This window comes from Esox lucius, chromosome 5 (assembly GCF_011004845.1).
Source record: "Esox lucius isolate fEsoLuc1 chromosome 5, fEsoLuc1.pri, whole genome shotgun sequence".
In the NCBI taxonomy this organism is placed as follows: domain Eukaryota; kingdom Metazoa; phylum Chordata; class Actinopteri; order Esociformes; family Esocidae; genus Esox; species Esox lucius.
Genome location: NC_047573.1, coordinates 34,000,107 through 34,020,586, shown reverse-complemented (window position 1 = coordinate 34,020,586; position 20,480 = coordinate 34,000,107). Strand labels below are relative to the sequence as shown.

The 20,480-nt window shown below is 40.1% G+C and overlaps 1 protein-coding gene across 1 annotated transcript in view; it reads right to left on the bottom strand.

The window, feature by feature from the left end:
• The window catches only part of LOC105007721 (dnaJ homolog subfamily C member 7), a 28,153-nt gene extending 7,907 nt beyond the window's left edge, over positions 1–20,246 (bottom strand). The window contains exons 1-7 of the mRNA XM_010866738.4: positions 20,113–20,246; positions 12,684–12,772; positions 11,865–11,989; positions 6,351–6,464; positions 3,797–3,871; positions 3,570–3,688; positions 769–922 (exon numbers count right to left, since the gene is read on the bottom strand). Coding sequence (XP_010865040.2) covers positions 769–922; positions 3,570–3,688; positions 3,797–3,871; positions 6,351–6,464; positions 11,865–11,989; positions 12,684–12,772; positions 20,113–20,183 — 747 coding nt within the window. The 5' untranslated portion in view covers positions 20,184–20,246. The remainder of the gene's footprint in view (positions 1–768; positions 923–3,569; positions 3,689–3,796; positions 3,872–6,350; positions 6,465–11,864; positions 11,990–12,683; positions 12,773–20,112) is intronic.
• Between the last annotated feature and the right edge of the window lie 234 nt (positions 20,247–20,480).

Below are 20,480 nucleotides of genomic sequence, written 5' to 3'. Positions count from 1 at the left end.
CTTAAACTAGGAATAGTGATTGGCAAAATGGGGATGCGCCAAGGATCTAAAACAGAACGCACAATGTGGGTTGGTAAGGTCTGGTAAAACTTATTTATGCAACTTAATATCTTGCCAGAGAAGATTACATTTGCATTTACCAGGCATTTTAATTACACACAGAATACACAAGGCTCCACCAAGTTCTACAAACACACCACAGCATCACAGCTATCTGCTCTCATCTTGCAACCAGTGAAACAGCAGAGTGGCAAAAAAAGAAAAAGTAGCCTACTGTATATATTTTTTTGAATATAATTTATAATAGATTTGGAATTAGTCATTTGATATACTTCTCTTATTTTAATTCAATAACTTTTTAAGCACCAACTTGAGAAAACATCTGATTTTCAAGTTGTTCCATTACATAATTTTCAGAGTGCCAATTTCAAGCACTTTAAGCATCTTGTACAAACCCTGGTAGTTGTTCAAAAACATTTGAACGGAAGTCTATGTGCCCCTTGCTATCAAAACCTTTTTGACATATTCATGGCTAAGGTATGATAGTGACTCTACTATAGATTTTGCAGATATAAAAAAAGATATCTAGCCCAAAATGGGGAAAAAAGGCATCCTTTACAAAGGTCAGACTGCAACTTAAGGTGAGGTCCTGCAAATCAATGCACAGGTATCTTAAATAGTTGAACGAGCCTACCCAGTGAAATAACTCACATTTTTACAAAAACATTATTTTTTTTAAAGAACAGGTTGAAGTTAAGTTGCACTCACTCTGCAAGCTAGTCGAGCCTTCTCGTGGTCTGGGGCCATGCGCAGTGCCTGGACAAAGAACTGCACAGCTTTGTCGATGCAATCCTCGTAGTACAGACACAGGCCACGCACATACAGAGCGTCTCCATTAGTTGAGTCCATCCGTAATATATCACTGGGAGAGATTTATTTTTTTAAATTCTAAACCTAAAATGAAGTTCAAGTTCATAACACATTATAGCAGAAGAAAAAATGTATAACACCTACATAAAATCTGTCATATATTGATATGTATTCAGTTGCAGGCACTCTTTCCTAAAGCAGCTAACAGATAATGGGTCCAATGTAATTTGAGACAACCACTTAATCGTAGTAAGGACATTTCCCCCTCTCTAAAAGTTAGTTCAGTCACAAAAAGTAATTAAAGCAAAGAAGTATGTTAGTGCAACTTTATTTTGGATTATTTCATGTAGGACACTATGGAGGAATAAATAAATGTATCAATTAATATATTTATACATAAAAATGTAATAATAAATGTTATCAATTCCTTGGTCATTCATTTCTGTATTGATTTTTATAAACATTTGCATAATCTTTTATTTCCCTACTCATTTGTTTTTGTATTTCCTTGTCCTTAAGCTTATGGGGGCCGGACTAACTCAGACATAGCAATCAAACCCAGAGCAGCAGAGAGAATCAGACTGTGAAGACCCTGAGTGCTGTTTTAGATCCTTGGCCCGTCCCCATGCTGCCAATCACTATTTCTCGTTTAAGCACATAAATCGTGAATAGGCTACGAGACCGGCGCATCTTTGCGGGTCTGTCCCCAGAGTCCTTGCATTGAAATGGGTTCATCTCAGTGTCAGTGCATAGGACCAGACTCATAATTTAAGCGATTGTATTTTTTGTAGCCTATTCACTTCGCAAAAACCCCTCGTGGTCTTTCTATAGGCTAACTGGCATACATTTGCACTGGACAAAGTAGTATCCACTCGCAAAATAACCATCCATTATACAACTTTGGGGATGGTCTTATTCTAAAGGGGAGACCTTAAGATTCTAAAGGGGAGTGTTCCATGATTTCAATGGTCTCATTTGGAAGTTCCAACAAATATAGATCTACATATTCTGGGTTTGCTTTAATTTCATGCCTGTCTCACGGCTCAGTGATTGAACCTTTTGTTTTCCTGCAGTTTGACTGAGGTCTCTTCATAGTTTTGAACTGAAGTCATGCCTTCTAATTAAGCTGTTAGACATTAGCTCAGCAGTGAGCAGTGAGGGTCGAATACTTATTTCACTCATTAAAATGCAAATCAATTTATAAAACTTTTGACATGTGTTATTCTGTTTCTTTTTTTTTAATTCTGTCTCTCACTGTTCAAATAAACCTACCAATAAAATTATAGACTAATAATTTCTTTGTCAATGGGCAAATTTACAAAATCAGCAGGGGATAAAAAAATTTCCCCTCACAGTATGTCCGGTAGCTATTGTATATGGCCGAAATCTCTAACTTTAACAGCCATATTGGCTGACAAAAAAATTATAGCGTAAACCGCTGATAATAAATAACCACACTGGCCTTAACCAACTTTTGAAAGCGATTTCAAATGGTTTTTTTGTTTTTTTACCTAGGGCTTAGTATATACCTCCATGGCTTAGATATGTTAGATTACATTCAGCCTGACATTTAAACTGATAGCTAAATTATTTAGTTTGATGTCGAAAGTAATAATTAGTGCAAAATCTCTGCCTTCCAATATTGTAGTGGGCAATGTCATCTCAGCCTAAGACGAGATAAGCCTAATGAAAAAGTATTATGTTCACAAGAGCAAACAGATAACTTTTAAAGTAGATAGCTATCACCCACACTTCGCACTGTGATTTATAACTGGATGTCTTATCATGTACAGGAAAAGGTGGTGTTCCTCAAACTGTCACATTCACATTTGTTATTAAAAACTTAACTGAATGAAATCTTGTTCTTGAGATAAATGCAGATTGCGTCTTATACTAGACTGATGCATAGATATTACATAGAATGTAATTATTAAGTAACAACAATCCCAGAGAGCAATGAGCACTGGTAAAAGTACTACTTTGACCAGTGCAAATGTATGCCAGTTAGCCTATAGAAAAAATGTGAGGGGTTTTTGGAAAGTGAATAGGCTACAAAAATGGCGCTTCTTTGCGGGTCTCTCGCGGGGGTTCTGATGTGGGTAATGAGCTGATTTCAACACCAGTGCATAAGTCCAAACCAAGAGGGGTTTGGGGAAAATACGATAGCTTAAATTATGAGTCTGGTCCTATCCACTGGCACTGAAAGTAACCCATTTCAATGTAAGGACTCCTGGGACAGACCTGCAATGATGTGCCATTCTTATAGCCTATTCACTTGGCGAAAACGACATTGTGTTTTTCCTGAAAACTCCTCTCAGTTTCAAGACACATTATTAACGTCACCTATGCACAAACAATGCATGTACTTAAAATAGGAATAGTGATTGTCAACATGGGGATGCGTCATGGATCTAAAACAGCATGCACCATCTTCACAGTTGGATTCTATCTGCTGCTCTGGGCTTATACATATACAGAACTATGAGATTATGGGAATGAATATAAAATAAATAAATTAAATGAATTAATACATTTATTATTATATTCTAATGTATAAATATATTTATTGATACATTTATTTCTAATTTTGGCAGGTTAGGTCCTTTGGCATAGGACATAGATGTGCTATGACAAGGATGGTTGGATTATAATCAATCGCTTTCCATCAACCTCCTCCTTTACTCCTGATTGTTCTTTACCTGGCCACAGACTGGGCTTCCGGGTAGCGGCCCAACAGGGCCAAACACTCAGCCTTAAGGATTTTAAAGCGATGACAAGCTGATGCCAATCCCAGGGCCCGGTCCATACAGTACACCACCTGCAGCAGACTATACATCAGCTTACCATCTCACAACAGGGCTGACTGTTAATATATTTCTGTATGTGTATGTGAGTGGGGGGGGGTCGTGTAGAATGTGTAACATGCCTTCCTGAAATCCCTCTTATCGAAGCCAAATTCAGCCATTCTTTCGAACTCCAGTACGGCTGCTGCATTTTTGTGCTGCAAATGACAAAAAAGAAACAAACATGAAAATCATTGATGGACATAGACACACAAGACTATGACAAATGTAGGCAGCATAAAATGTGCATAGCACACGCAGGCACGACTCACTTGCTCCCATTGGTATAACATACATACACAGTATAGAGCTGGACATTTCAAAAAGATATGGAACAACCACAAGGTAACATACTTAAAACCAGAAAACTAATTTAAAAAACCCAATAGGTTTTTCTAGGCCCTATGGACTTGAAAGCTTCTGCGAGTGTGTGGATCACGTTGTGCGCAGGTATTCCTTGTCTTTTCAAGTGGCTAGGAAAAGGTTGTACTCAGCCTCCCTTTATTTTTCGTACATACCTGCTGCTGAACCTCCCCCTTCACATTTCATTTTTTAACTCATCATTTGATTGTGATGATTGTAGCCTACATCTCTGCCACAGTCATGAACAGCAGAAATAAAACAAAGCAGCTATTGGAATGAACAAGAAAAATAATGGATAAACGTTTAGTAGGATGAATGCAGCTGCAACTTCAGAAATACACAGCTCAAAAAAATGTAAGGAAAACTTAAATCACACATCGGGTCTCGAAAAACAATATATTAAAGATCAAGATGTTTACTGTACACAGTGTAATTCGTTGAGAACAAAATGACGTAACAGTCAACGGAAAACCATAATCACCAACCGATTGAGGAAAGGATTTAAACTCAAACTGAAAATCAAAGTAAACAATTGAAATCCTAAACTGTTCCAACATCATAACGACAACTCATTGTGACTCAGTAGTGTGTATGGCCCCCACATGCCTGTATGCACTCCCAACAAAGTCTGGGCATGCTCCTGATGAGACGGTGGATGGAATGCTGGAGGATCTCCTCCAAGACCTGGATCAGGGCATCAGTGTCTCCTGGACTGTCTGTGAAGCTTGGTGGCATCTGATGCACTGATACATAACCTCCCAGAGGTTCTCAATTGGTTTCAGGTCTTGGGAATGTGAGGTCCATGGCATCAGTGCCTTCATCATCCAGGAACTGCCTACACACTGGCCACATGAGGCCGGGTATTGTCCTGCACCAGCAGGAACTCGGGGCCCACTCCACCAGCGTATGGTCTGAAGATGGGTCTGAGGATTTCATCCTAGTACCTAACAGCAGTCAGGGTACTGTTGGCTAGCACGTAGGTCTGTGCAACCCTCAAAGAATACGCCTTCCTGGACCATCACTGACCCACCGCCAAACCGGTCATCCTGGATGATGTTGCAGGCAACACAACATTCACCACGGCGTCTCCAGACGCTTTCAAGTCTGTCACATGTGCTTAGTGTGAACCTGCTCTCCTCTGTAAAAAGATTGGAGCGCTAGTGGCGGACCAGCCAATTCTTGTGTTCTTTGGCGAATGCCAATCGAGCTCCACAGTGCTGGTGTCCCACTAGAGGATATCAGGCCCTAATGCCACCGTCATGGAGTCTGTTTCTGACAATTTGGTCACAAACATGCACACTGGCAGTAGAACGCTGGATGTCATTTTGTAGGGCTCTGGCAGTGCTCCTCCTGTTCCTCCTCACACAAAGGAGCAGATACCGGTCCTGCTGCTGGGTTGATGCCCTTCTCCTTGTGTAACGGCCTGTCTCCTTGTATCTCCTCCATGCTCTTGAGACTGTACTGAAGGACACAGCAAACCTTCTTGCGACAGTACATATGGATTTGCCATCCTGAAGGAGCTGGACTACCTGGACAGATTGATATCCTTGAAGTTTAATTTGCTTGGTGTTATACTGTGATGATTACGTGTTCCCTTAATTTGTTTGAGCAGTGTATATTGTAAAGGGGAAAAAATGCAGAATACACACAATGGGACAAAACTGAGTTTAGTTTTAACTCCACATAGATCTATATTTGTACCTGTGTAACCTCATGGATACACTGCAATATTGTAGCCTGAGTTACAACACTTTGACCAATTGGCTGTACCCTGCTTTACCAAAATGTACAGTGATTGCGCAGCAGGCTACCACAAAATGTTTATGCATTATTTGCAATAGTTCCACTTCTGGGTAGCCTCTCAGTGCCTGAAGGTAACCAGAGTTTGCCTGTGGGGATGTATGTTTTAGATGGCTCAATCTAACTCCTAATAAAAAATAATATTACTATGTTACTACAACTGCTTGTCTGCATCTTATTTTTGTAACAGAATGCCATTACAGTTTACATCAAGTTAAAGTTGTACTACAGGGAAGAAGCAGCAGTAGACATTTATATAGGAAATGTTTGATTAAGGAGCTGCAGGATTTTTATTTTTGCTGCTCAACATTATGTAAAGATGTACATTATTCCAATCAAAGTAAGGAGCAACGTGAAGCATAAAATGACAAACATTAATAGTGATGCACAGGCTCAGGAGGTCAGTAAAAAAGCCTGTTCAACATCCACTCTGCATAAATTTCACTTTGCTCATCTAAGGTCTGTAGTACCCACCTCCTGCTGTGCCTGGCTGTTGCTGGGCTCCAGTTGAAGAACTTTCTGAAAGCAGCGGCTGGCTGCCATAGCATTGCCCAGCGACAGGTGACACTTGCCCTCTCGTAGATGGCCCTGTATTGCAGAAGGAAAACAAAATTTTCTAGTTAAAACTGATGGTTGTAGTTGGGGTGCAGTCACACTTGTAGCTGCACAAAATAATGGAAACACCACATGGAAAAGGACCGTTACTTTGAAGCAACTTAATCAAAATTACAAATGCAGGGGGAGAGGTAGATACGGAGCCATGGGGAGCAGAAAAGAACGGTCACAAGACCTGTGTAGCAAGATAATGGAACTTTATAAAAATGGAAAGGGATATAAAAAGATATCCAAAGCCTTGCAAATGCCAGTCAGTACTGTTCAATCACTTAAGAAGTGGAATATTTGTTTCTTTGTTGACATATTTTGTTTTATGATTGTGCCACCTACAGGTGAATATGAACCCCATAAGAAATAAAATATGTTTTGCCTGCTCACTAATGTTTTCTTTACAAATGGTACATATATTACCAATTCTTCAAGGGTACGCAAACTTTTGAGCACAACTGTGTAACCTAGCAACTGGTCTGTGGGTAAATTAATGTTAACTACCCAGCGTGCTGTAATCTTTCTTTAAAACTAGAAAGCCTGCTTATCTCAGTAACATAGCAAGACAACGTTATGTATCCCTCTGCTCCATTCTTTGTTCTCTCTCCATTCTCTAACACAGATGAGCAGACATTTGCCTTTCATATTGCAGGTAAAGGAATGATGCCTGCAAATGTATCTAATATATTTCTTAGATACAAGTTCAGAGAGCACCACTACACCTCCGGTTCAACCACACTGAGCCCCCTCTAGTATAGAAACACCTTTCCCTTTAGCCATGAAGGTGAAGATGAGCAAGGAACAAGCGGAAGATTTGTGTTGAAGGGGTTACTGTATATCCGTTAGCGACGGTTGAGTCTCCATCATTTAGTAGATATTTTTCTATCATCGACATCCCAGGGGGAACAGGGGGGACACGACCCCCCCATCCTGAGAAAACTATGATTTGTCCCTAATATATCACTGTGAACATAACTATGTAATTTCAATAATATTATTAATATTAAAACACGCAATGAAAGCACTGATTATAGACAATTAATAGCGTGTTTAAATTTCAAAAGACTGCAACCCCCCCGCCCTTTGCCTCACAGTGGCTGGATCCACTACCTCCCAGCCCTCAGCAACAGCAAATCATGCAGGTACAGTGCGTGTGTGGGAATCTATGGGAGTCTGTGGTTGGCGGCTGAATTCAGTAACTAGTTCAAACAAAGGCTGTTAGACATTTCTTTTGAAGGGTATTATAAATGAATAAAACTGAACCCTGTCACCATTGACAGTTGACTGATTATAGCCTAAACATGCAAAGAATCAAAGTTTGGCACATTTTCCTTCTTAAAATATGTTGTACAGTAAACCCCCAGCTATCCGCGGTTCCACATTCGCGAACTCCTGCTAATTTCAGCCATCCAAGCGTCGATCCGGTTAATTGCATGAAGATTTTTTTTATATAAAAACATAAAAACACATTGTTTTATGCATATTTAATGTATTTATAAGTGTTTTATATATTCTATATGCTAATCAAAAAAGTAAAAGTGAAAAATAAAGAAAATATAAATTAAACTGTCCATTACATAAAGATTATGCACATAAATGGTCACTCGCACGATATGTTGTTTTCCTAGATGCGATTGTGTTATCCACGATTTTTGCTCACCATTCTTGTGATCATTTTGACCCCACAGGGTGAAATCTTGCGTGGAGCCCCGGATCGAGGGAGATTATCAGTGGTCTTGTATGTCTTCCATTTTCTTATAATTGCTCCCACAGTTGATTTCTTCACACCAAGCTGCTTACCTATTGCAGATTCAGTCTTCCCAGCCTGGTGCAGGTCTACAATTTTATTTCTGGTGTCCTTTGACAGTTCTTTGGTCTTAGCCATAGTGGAGTTTGGAGTGTGACTGAGGTTGTGGACAGGTGTCTTTTATACTGATAACAAGTTCAAACAGGTGCCATTAATACAGGTAACAAGTGGAGGACAGAGGAGCCTCTAAAATAAGTTGTTACAGGTCTGTGAGAGACAGAAATCTTGCTTGTTTGAAGGTGACCAAATACTTATTTTCCACCATAATTTACCAATAAATTCATAAAAGATTAGATTTTCTGGAGAGAAAAAAATCCGTAAGATTAGATTTTCTGGAGAGAAAAAAAAATCTCATTTTGTCTCTCTATGATGAAAATTACAGGCCTCTCATCTTTTTAAGTGGGAGAACTTGCACAATTGGTGACTAACTAAAAACTTTTTTTTTAATACACAAAAGTGGGTACACCCCTCACACTGTTATACAAGCTGTACACTCACTATTTACATTTTAGCAGTGTAAATTTGCTGTCCCAGCAAAATAACTAAACACACAGCCATTAATATTTAAACCGCTGGCAACAAGTGAAAATGTCCAAATTGGGCCCAATGTGTCATGTGACTCGTTAGTGTTACAAGGTCCCAGGTGTGAATGGGGAGCGGGTGTGTTAAATTTGGTGTTATCGCTCTCACACTCCCTCATACTGGTCACTGGAAATTCAACATGGCACCTCATGGCAAAGAACTATGAGGATCTGAAAAAAAGAATTGTTTCTCTACATAAAGATGGCCTAGGCTATAAGAAAATTGCCAAGACCCTGAAACTGAGCTGCAGCACGTTGGCCTAGACCATACAGCGGTTTAACAGGACAGGTTCCACTCAGAACAGGCCTCGACATGGTCGACCAAAGAAGTTGAGTGCACATGCTCAGCGTCATATCCAGAGGTTGTCTTTGGGAAATAGACATATGAATGCTGCCGAGGTTGAGGGGGGTCAGCCTGTCAGTGCTCAGACCATACGCCGCACACTGCATCAAATTGGTCTGCATGGCTGTCGTCCCAGAAGGAAGCCTCTTCTAAAGAAAGCCCACAAACAGTTTGCTGAAGACAAGCAGACTAAGGACATGGATTACAGGAACAAGCAGACTGGATCCAATTTGGACATTTTCACTTAGGGGTGTACTCACTTGTGTTGCCAGCGGTTTAGACATTAATGGCTGTGTGTTGTGTTATTTTGAGGGGACAGCAAATTTACACTGTCATACAAGCTGTTCACTCACTACTTTACATTGTAGCAAAGTAATTTCTAAAGTGTAGTCACATGAAAAGACAATCAAATATTTTCAAAAATGTGAGGGGTGTACTTACTTGAGGGGTGTAAAATACTGTATGTATAAATACTGTATATAAATAAAAGAATCTGCACATAATCTTGGGTTGTCAACAAATACCATGTGAATTATATCGGTTTCCATCAGTTAGGTTGTCTAACCCAGGGGTGCAGAAGTGTGTTTGACAGCTCTGTGGAAAGTTTAAGGCAGATATAATTTACTGAAATTAATTTGGTTCTTAATTTGAGTATGTTTAAACGTAGTTTTACAATGCAATGTTATGTAATTCACAACAACAAAAAAATTTGCAGACAGATGCATATTCGTCTAGTTCAGTTGCCTATCAACTCTGATCAACAAAAAAGAAACTCAAGCGTGTGTAAAATAAGTACATTTTGTCATTGCTGTCACTCTAATTAGATAATGGCCATTTAAATGCATGGATAGAAATCTGTCGTCCGATTGCATATTTACGTTTGAAAACAAAACGAATCATCACAATGGGCAGGAAACGGTGATGATCATCACTTAGCAGTTGCATTTTGTGAAGCGCAATCGTTAACAACATTTCATTTAGTGGCAGTTCCAAAGACAAACAACGACACTGCTCCGGGCGCATTTTGGTTTTAAGCCAAATGAGAGCCCAGTGATGTGGAGGCGAATGGTTGAATTTGCTCCAGAAAGGTGGCACTCAAAAGCACGAACAACACAAATCTGAAGGACCATCTCAGAATCCACCACGTGTATTTTTACATTATTATTAGGCTTATACAAAAATAGTGGCATTAAATTTAAAATACGTTAATCACAATTATCTGTGTGACAATCGTCAACTAAAATGTCTTAGTTGTGACAGCCCAAGCACTATGTTTGTTAGGGGAGAACATCGTTTACATCCATCAGCTAGCTTTTTAGCAACTATTTTCCTGGCAAGCGGTGCTAGTTACTTTGAGGAAAAGAATGGGAGTTCTCCCTTCCTTCCAGCCACCTTATCCTCAACAGATCTTTCTTGTCCCTGGCCAGATTTGATACCCAGTCTCCTATGTGGCAGTCTGCTTCTCTAACCACTGCAATTTTGACATTGGTCGCTTGCTCGCGGTGCCTCTCATTGAGTCTTTCTTCTTGGCCGGCTCCAGCTTACGTGGACAAGCAAAAATAAGAATTTTTACTTTAAAATTAGTATCAAGACCAGGCACATATGTAGGGAAGGATACCAAAATATTTCTTTGATGCATTGATGAAGGTCCCCAAAAACACTGTTCACAGGTCTCTATCCTTCTTATATGGAAGGAGGAACTATCAATCTTCCTAGAGCTGGCCACACAGACATATTGAGACAAAGTCACATCTGGAGGAAACCAAGTACCACTCAATACCATCTGCCCAATACCATCCCTATGAGGATACATGGGGGTGACAGCATAATGCTTTGGGGATATTTATTTTTTGTGCCAGGGATTGGGAGACCAGTTCGTATCTAGGAAAAGATTAACATAGTAAAGTACAGACAAATCCTTGACGATGTCCTTGGGGCTCTGCTGCAGGTTCTCACAATGGGTCAAATGTTCATCTTCCAACAAGACAACAATGCTAAGCACACAGCTAAGACAACGCAGTTGTGACTTCGTCTGTGAATTCTTTTAATGTTCTGAGTAGCCCAGCCGGAGCGCAGACTTCAATCTGATCAAGCATCTCTGAAGAGACCCGAAAATGCTCAATAGTGACCCAACTTGACAGAGCTTGAGAGAATCGCTGCCAAAATTGCTTAAACAAAGTACTGGGTGAAGGACCTGAATATTTGTGAATATGATACTTAGTAAAGGGGTCTAACGAATATCCCAGAGGTCACATTAAAAAATTTTGACAATCCAGGCCCTCCAAAAATCTGTGTTTTAAAGTTTTGACCTGTGTTCAAACTTAAGAAACAAACATGGTGCAGTCAGTACTTACAGAAAGCTGTGTAAACAGTTTTAGAATAGTAGTAAAATACCTTGCTACCTAGTTGGGTGTTTGCCTGGAAAAGGTTACAGGAGAGATGAGTGGAACAAAAGTAACAAAATGTTACCTAATGACATGGAACCTAGCAACAAAAATGCCACTCCCAGCTCCTCCCACCACACACAGCACCCCCACTGTGCAGAAAGGCAAAGACGAGAGAGCATGTACCTAAGGTTAGGACGATATGACACGGATGTTGTCTAGCTGTTAATCTGGACAATTAATTTCCTAATGAAATCTAGCTGAACTGACCTTCATGAAGCAGTCGTCAAGCCGCACGGCCTGCTGGGAGTCCTCCAGGGCCTCTCGGAAGCGGCACAGCATCATAAGGGTTGCAGCCCGATTTCCATAGTAACTTGCATTTTTAGGACATGAATCTGCCCAAAAACAAAAAATTTATCGTCCCAATGTTAAAGTCAGACCTGTAAAGATTTACCTTGAAACAACAGTGTACAAATCCAAAGAAAACTATTACCATGATACTGAAAGAAAATTGGCAGTTCTTAGCTGTGTTCAACTCTCATCAAATAACATGTATTGTTAACCTTCCTACTCTTCCTTCCCTATTTGTCATATCCAGTAGTATATACAGTCCTGTGTCATCCCTGCCACGCCCATCAGATAGGAGTGCCAAGCCACTTTCTACACACTGCTCTCCAAACCACAAATTCTGGTAGGTCATGCTCCCTCACCAGACAACCTCAGTTAGCGCCTTAGAATGTCACTCCATTCCATAGGCAATTCTGTCCAAATGACATCAACCTGGGGCTTCCCATCCACTCCTCAGCTAGCAGTGCAGGCAAGGCCAGCACCTGCACTGCTGCATTCAGCTTGCTGTTATGAAAAGGCCATTTAGAACACTAAGCCACCTGGGTTGACCAAGTGACATTTTCTTTTCCTTTCAATATAATTTCACAATTCTTTCAATTGTCCTTCACATGGTTACTACACTTTAAAAATGTATGTATTTGTACGAAGTGTAAGTCGCTCCAAACAAGAGCGTCTACTAAAGGACTAAAATATAAATGTTGTGACTTTTAATGGGGTACAAAGCAAGTGTTGCATTCTCACCGATGGCCTTTGTGTAGTAGTTAAACGCCTCGGAGTAATCCTTCTTTATGTAGAATGTATTTCCTTTCTCTTTAAAACCCTCAGCCTCCCTAGAGGAAACACAAACAAATTGACATGTAAGTTCACAAAGAGACACAAAGAGACAAATGCAGTGAGAAGGCTAGCTTTCTAACACTATGTCATGCCCTTATCAACATGTTATATGTGAAAGATTATAATCTTTGAAATATAAACAATATCCCTGACTATTCAACAAATTGTTATTGAAACATAATGCAAACAATATCCTCAACAATTAAACGTATTACACGTTACTGTTGTTCATTGGGGGAGAAACAAAATATCAAACATCCCATCATCTGTCAGATTTTTCACTTAAACAGCACATTTCATTATTTAGACTACTGTAAAGGATTATTTGAAATTGTTTAAATGCATAGCACTAAAGGGCACAGATATGGCTATTTATGTTATTCATCCGTGGCTGCCTATATACGGCTAATTATGTAAATCCTCTGCTCTTCACAAATTGGTTGATAATGCTCCTTATTTTACCTTCCACATCAAAATATCATTAAAATAAAAAAATGTAATGAATTAATCTGCGGTTAATATAAAAGTGTGGTGTAATCTACTTTTCATTTCGAAAATCTATAGACCGAGTTGAAATAATAGTTTTTTGTATTCTAATGATAAGACCTTTGGTACAACCACATTCTTGTATTCTTCATTATGCTTTTAATTAGGGCTGTCTCAAACACCATTTGTTTTGGTGCCCCAAAGCTCAGGGAGTAATCCGCAGCATATTTAAACTAAATTCATCCTGGGCATTTAAATCATTACCCATCCATACACAGTAGTGTGCTGTCAGTGCAGCGAACCGTAATAAATAGAACACGGTAGGTAGCTAAATTAGCGCAGTTATAACATCAGTAGAACCTCAGATTCAGGAGGAACAGTGTGGTTTTTGTCCGGGCCGTGGAACACTGGACCAGCTCTATACCCTCTACAGGGTGTTGGAGGGTTCATGGGAGTTTGCCCAACCAATCCACATGTGTTTTGTGGATTTGGAGAAGGCATTCGACTGTGTCCCTCGCGGCATCCTGTGGAGGGTGCTTCGGGAATATGGGGTCCTGGGTCCTTTGCTAAGGGTCAGGTCCCTGTACGACCGAAGCAGGAGCTTGGTCCGCATTGCCGGCAGTAAGTCAGACTTGTTCCCAGTGCATGTTGGACTCTGGCAGGGCTGCCCTTTTTCGCCGGTTCTGTTCGTAGTTTTTATGGACAGAATTTCTAGGCGCAGGGTGGCTGGGCGATCCCTTAGAGATAGGGTGAGAAGCTCGGTCACCCGGGAGGAGCTCAGAGTAGAGCCGCTGCTCCTCCACATCGAGAGGGGTCAGCTGAGGTGGCTTGGGCATCTGTTTTGGATGCCTCAGGAACGCCTTCCTGGGACACGCTGGAGGGACTATGTCTCCCGGCTGGCCTGGGAACGCCTCGGTATCCCCCCGGAAGAGCTGGAGGAAGTGTCTAGGGAGAGGGAAGTCTGGGCATCTCTGCTTAGACTGCTGCCCCAGCGACCCGGCCCCGGATAAGCGGAAGATGATGAATCTATTTATTTGGAATATTTTCCCACAGAAATATACCAACATTTGCCGGCTAATGTAAACTCAGAGCTATGTATATATTTTTAGCTACTTTCCCCCCATAAAGTCAGTTATTCCAGTTGAGAAGCCTGATATTATAATGGAGGAAACAGCATGTCTGCATTCCCTCTAGAAAGGTGGCTCCTCTTGTATATGTTGGTAACAGATCACCATGAAGTGTAATTTTGTCAGGGATTTTCCTAATTATAAAACTCAAAGGCGGCCGTCTTCCCAAAATCTCGCACCGCCTCTGGGTCGGCATGGTAAAACGTAGGTTGCCGCTCATACACTAAATAGCCTACCAGAGAAATACTGCAATGTGAATGCGAGGCAACCTTTTTCATATTGGCAGGGTTGCCAGATGGGTAGGTTTCCCAAACAATTGGGCTATTTTATATGGGCCTAGGTGGGTCGATATACAGATATGGTTGTATAGAAAAAATAGCGTTTGAGCAGTTCGGATTTCTTGGTTTACTGTCAACGATCAAACAACTTCGCATACAGGACCTAACACGTCCTGACATCACAGAGTAATGTCGAAATAACAAGTGTAGTCCAGTTCTTTTACACCCAACCATGACTAAATATTTAAGTACAACTTAACGCCTAAACTACATCCAAACTGCTGAACATCCGTTAATGTTTCAGATGATGTCTAGTAGGATCACCGATTTTTTCCAATAGAGTTTGTGAGACAGAAGATGATAAGATTAGGGTATGTAGGCTACTGTCCCCAACAACATTGTATATACAATATACAATTAATGTATATATGTCACTAACAATATAAATATATGAATGTGACACTGCGCAAGCAGCATAGCCAAGTACAGCTGAAAGACGTCAAGCGAGGTGGATAAACGATGTAGCGTCAAGGCAAGGATGGAGGAAGTAACAAAAAATAAAATCATGGTTATAATATATACAGTTCACTTGCATTTTTAATGCAAGTCAAATTAACAGGAACATAGCAACGAAAAGAGGGGATATGCTCTGTATGTTACAAGCATTGTGGAGCCAATGTGTTTGTGGGCTTATTAAACAGCTAATCAGAAACTATAGGCTGGATGCACTTAAATCCAATATAAATGTCTACAAGTACTGGACAGGCAGAGAACAAAAAAAAACAAGGGTAAAATTCTACATATGTTTAAAAAAAAAAATTATATAAAATAATATGTAACATGTTATATAAAGACTAGATATTGTATTTTTGTTGGTCTTAGGGAAGGACATTGTAGTGTGCATTAGCTGCCCTACTTGACATGGACAACAGGGTAGATTTAACACTGTAATCGTGTGTATCCAGATTATATATAAAGTATATCAGAGGGGTATCTGGTTGAGCGCGGGGTAGCGGCGGTTGTGGTACCACCTTTGCTTAATTCTGAGCCAGCAAAAACCCTGATGGTGGATTACATCGCTGGAAAGAATTATGTTCTACAATGGGCAATGTTTGTTGTGTGATTTTGGCCAGGAAGGATTACTCCTGTTGCGCGTCCCCTTACATTGTAATACCACTCTTACAAACCATTAATATTCGTGCATATTCCTGGGGTAAGGAGGACCTTCAAGTGTGAGATTTAATTTCAAGAATGGATAATTACATGGCTGGAGTATTTGGGAGAGAGAGAGAGAATGCCACATTGGTAAGTAAAGTAAATGTTTTCTTTTCCTCTGTCTTGTATCGTGAACAAGCAGCTGATAGTGTTGCATTATACGGTTGAAAGACAACTTGTGGGGAGAAAAACTGAAAACCAATACTACTTGAATGCCACTTGTCAGCCTTGCTGTACAATCAGCTGTTCCAACGTTTACCCCGGGACCACAAGGTTTTGCCCACTTTTCTAACACTATCATCAGAATAACGCATTGAAGGTTTTTTTATGGAGAGAATTGCTTTCTGAGGAAAATCTCTCGGATTTAGTCTACACTGAAAAACATAATTCAAAGGCTATCGTGCATTTGTGGCATCTCCTCACCAGCGCTGATGTCTCATAAAATCAAGGAAGAGTGCCATTCTATAGGGTCTTTAACAGTTTAGATTACTATCAGGAGCTAATCACACACACATTTTCAATAAAATATGGCTAGACAAATTCAACCAACCATGCTTTCAGCAGTGCACAAGTTATTTCCAGTCTAATGCTTTAATAATGTCTGTCTATAATATAAAACTTTTCTCAGGTACTGTACAGTGACATTACCTTTACCTTCATGCATGGAGCCTCTGGCTTATCGCAAGGTGATGTAAGTCGCAAGTGACCAGTAGAGGCTGCGCAGCCACTGGCCACTATCGGAGCCCCAGGTCTGCAGATAGCAATAGTTTGTAAAATATCCTATCAGCGCCCCTACAAGCTAGCTAACAACTCTCAGGCTAGGCTATCTGCAAACTAGAAAACTTAATGCAGCTCAAGTTTACTCAATCCGCTTCACTCACAACATATTTGTAAACGTGAAGAATACGCCCAAGTTTGCCAAGACCACTTCTGACACCATGTTTTGCTGTTAAATGATGAGGCAGAGTCATTGACGCGAGTAACCAGTCATGTTAGGCATGTTGCATTACAGTACACTGCCCGAACTCCCACACTCATTGCAATAATCACAAATCCCCACAGACGGCAACAACGTGCCATCTTATCACACAATGAATTATGCACATTATTGCAGAGATTTCAAATTGCAGTTTTCCATTTGAGAAGGTATGTTTATAAATGAACAATGCCATAGCTGTCAGTTCACCACAAAGGAACTAATATTCAAGTCTGCACATACAGGTGCTGGTCATAAAATTAGAATATCATCAAAAAGTTGATCTATATCAGTAATTCCATTCAAAAAGTGAAACTTGTATAATGTATACATTCATTCCACACAGACTGATATATTTCAAGTATTTATTTATTTTAATTGTGATGATTATAACTGACAACTTATGAAAACCCCAGATTCAGTATCTCAGAAAATTTTAATATTGTGAAAAGGTTCAATATTGAAGACACCTGGTGCCACACTTTAATCAGCTAATTAACCCAAAACACGTGCAAAGGCCGTTAAATGGTCTCTCAGTCTAGTTCTGTAGGCAACACAATCATGGGGAAGACTGCTGACTTGACAGCTGTCCAAATGACGACCATTGACACCTTGCACAAGGAGGGCAAGACACAAAAGGTCATAGCTAAAGAGGCTGGCTGTTCACAGAGCTCTGTGTCCAAGCACATTAATAAAGAAGCAAAGGGAAGGAAAAGATGTGGTAGAAAGAAATTGTACTAGCAATAGGGATAACCGCACCCTGGAGAGGATTTTGAAACAAAACCCATTCAAAAATGAGGGGGAGATTCACAAAGAGTGGACTACAGCTGGAGTCAGTGCTTCAAGAACCACCACACACCGACGTATGCAAGACATGGGTTTCAGCTGTCGCATTCCTTGTGTCAAGCCACTCTTAAACAAGACAGCGTCAGAAGCATCTCACCTGGGCTAAAGACAAAAAGGACTGGACTGCTGCTGAGTTATGTTCTCTGATGAAAGTAAATTTTGCATCAAATCAAGGTCCCAGAGTCTGGAAGAAGAGAGGAGAGGCACATAATCCACTTTAAAGTCCAGTATAAAGTTTCCACAATCAGTGATGGTTTGGGGTGCCATGTCATCTGCTGGTGCTGGTCCACTGTGTTTTATGAGGTCCAAGGTCAACGCAGCCGTCCACCAGGAAGTTTTAGAGCACTTCAAGCTTCCTGCTGCTGACCAACTTTATGGAGATGCAGATTTCATTTTCCAACAGGACTTGGCACCTGCACACAGTGCCAAAGCTACCAGTACCTGGTTTAAGGACAATTATGTTCTTAATTGGCCAGCAAACTCGCCTGACCTTAACCCTTAAGAAAATCTATGGGGTATTGTGAAGAGGAAGATGCCAGACCCAACAATGCAGAAGAGCTGAAGGCCACTATCAGAGCAACCTGGGCTCTCATAACACCTGAGCAGTGCCACAGACTGATCGACTCCATGCCACGCCGCATTGCTGCAGTAATTCAGGTAAAATGAGCCCCAACTAAGTATTGAGTTCTGTGCATGCTCATACTTTTCATGTTCATACTTTTCAGTTGGCCAACATTTCTAAAAATATTTTTTTTGTATTGGTCTAAAGTAATATTCAAATTTTCTGAAATACTGAATTGGGGATTTTCATTAGTTGTATAATAATCACAATTAAAAGAAATAAACATTTGATATATATCAGTCTGTGTGCAATGAATCAATATAATATACAAGTTTCACTTTTTGAATGGAATTACTGAAATAAATCAACTTTTTGATGATATTCTTATTTTATGACCAGCACCTGTATAGACTGTATAATAAGCCTGGTCTGAAAACATGGAGGCACTCACCACACAAAATAATTTATTGATTTTCTTGAATAAAGGACTAAACGCAAATATCATTTGACATTATGGTACACGATTACTTGAGATAATAGGATTGGTCAGTTACTGTATAATGACTGACAGGCTAATGTTATATAGTGATGGCCATTCAAGGCTTCATTACCATTCTTCTAGCAGCTGGATATTATGCTAGCTGCTAAAAAATTAAAAAGCCATCAATGAAATATATAAGGCAATATAGTTAATCTAGTCTGTCTATCTAACCTGTCATTTTATGTTTAATGTCTGTTCCAATATTGTTCTTCTCTGTACTTTTTCACAGACTAGATTGTTAACTATATAGCTTTATACATTTCAATTATGGCTTTTGTGATAAAGAAAATCTGAGTGCTGCCAGCATAATATCCTGCTGCTAAAATAACGCAAATGAAGCCTCGTTTGGCCATCACTAATGTTATATGCTGTTGAGTGACACTGACTATGCCATACCTCACTATGTAATTATAGAACGTCTCATTAAATCTGTGCCTTCTTGGCATAAGTGACCAACACGTGAATATAGAATCAAATGACTTATCTTAAAGCAACTAAGTAACTTAGTCAACGCCTTACTTTCTATAGCAAGTAACTAAGTAACGTAACCAGTTACATTAAGGAAACTAACTAGTAACTGTAGTTGCCCAACACTGGTTACATGTACATGACTAAAACCTGAGAAACTCATTTTGTCATTCCTTTGTAGTTATTGTCAATACTTAGAAACAAGGGGTTTGGCTGGATAGCAAACTACAAAACCATACTAAGTTAGCTACAGTAGCTAGCGGTGGTTTTCTGGAACGTTCCAACTCTCGAGTTGTACAACGGTGGGTCTGTTCAACGGTGGCACTCTACTTCATTACCCCTTTGATTAGTTGGCTACATTACTTCAGAAAAGGCAAGAGTCCAGTAACCACCAAATGTGAACGAGTTTAATTCAACCAGATAACATAAGCTACAGTACCGATATCTCTACAAGAGCGTTAGCTATCAAATCTGGATAAACAAGTCTAACACAGTAGTTACTGTAGCTAGCTATGTAGCCACTGCACTGTCCGCATTTGTAAAACGATGTACTACGTAATACTCATTTTATACAAAAACAACTATGCAACTTAAAATAAACAAGCAAATGGACGACCATTTATTACCGAATATTAGCCAGCATTAGCTATTAAGTCACATGCGGGTAACTATAAAGCAAAGGTTCAGACGTTAGCTAGGAACCGTAGCTATCGCGTAAGCTACCTACCCCCTCGTAGGTAGAAATAGGTTATGACGGTTTAGTGAAAATGTTCGGATTAAGACTAAACAATGATACTTTCTTAACAACAGTTGAAATACAGTCATTAATAATTGTACCTCTCAATGTCTTCGTTTCTGATTATTTGTGGCTCTATTTCCATTGGCATGTCGACATCAACAGCTGCCATTTTTTTTTTTTTTTCTTGAAAGGACCAGGCCGACTGACCGTGGTTTCCAGGGGTCGGCTTCTTCTATTAAATTAATGGCTGATCGCATCCATTGAAGGTGCATATACCGCCTCCTACCGTACCGGAGTGTGAGGCCGCTCACGGCCTGCCTTTCCTATATCTTCCCGCTCGGACCTGTAGCCCTGAGAAATCTACATACAGCCTTTGCTACCATCCAACTCACCTTCCCGCCGCCCAGCAACCCCTCTACATCCCACTTCCTACCCTCCTCTCTAACCTTCTCATACAACCTTTCCC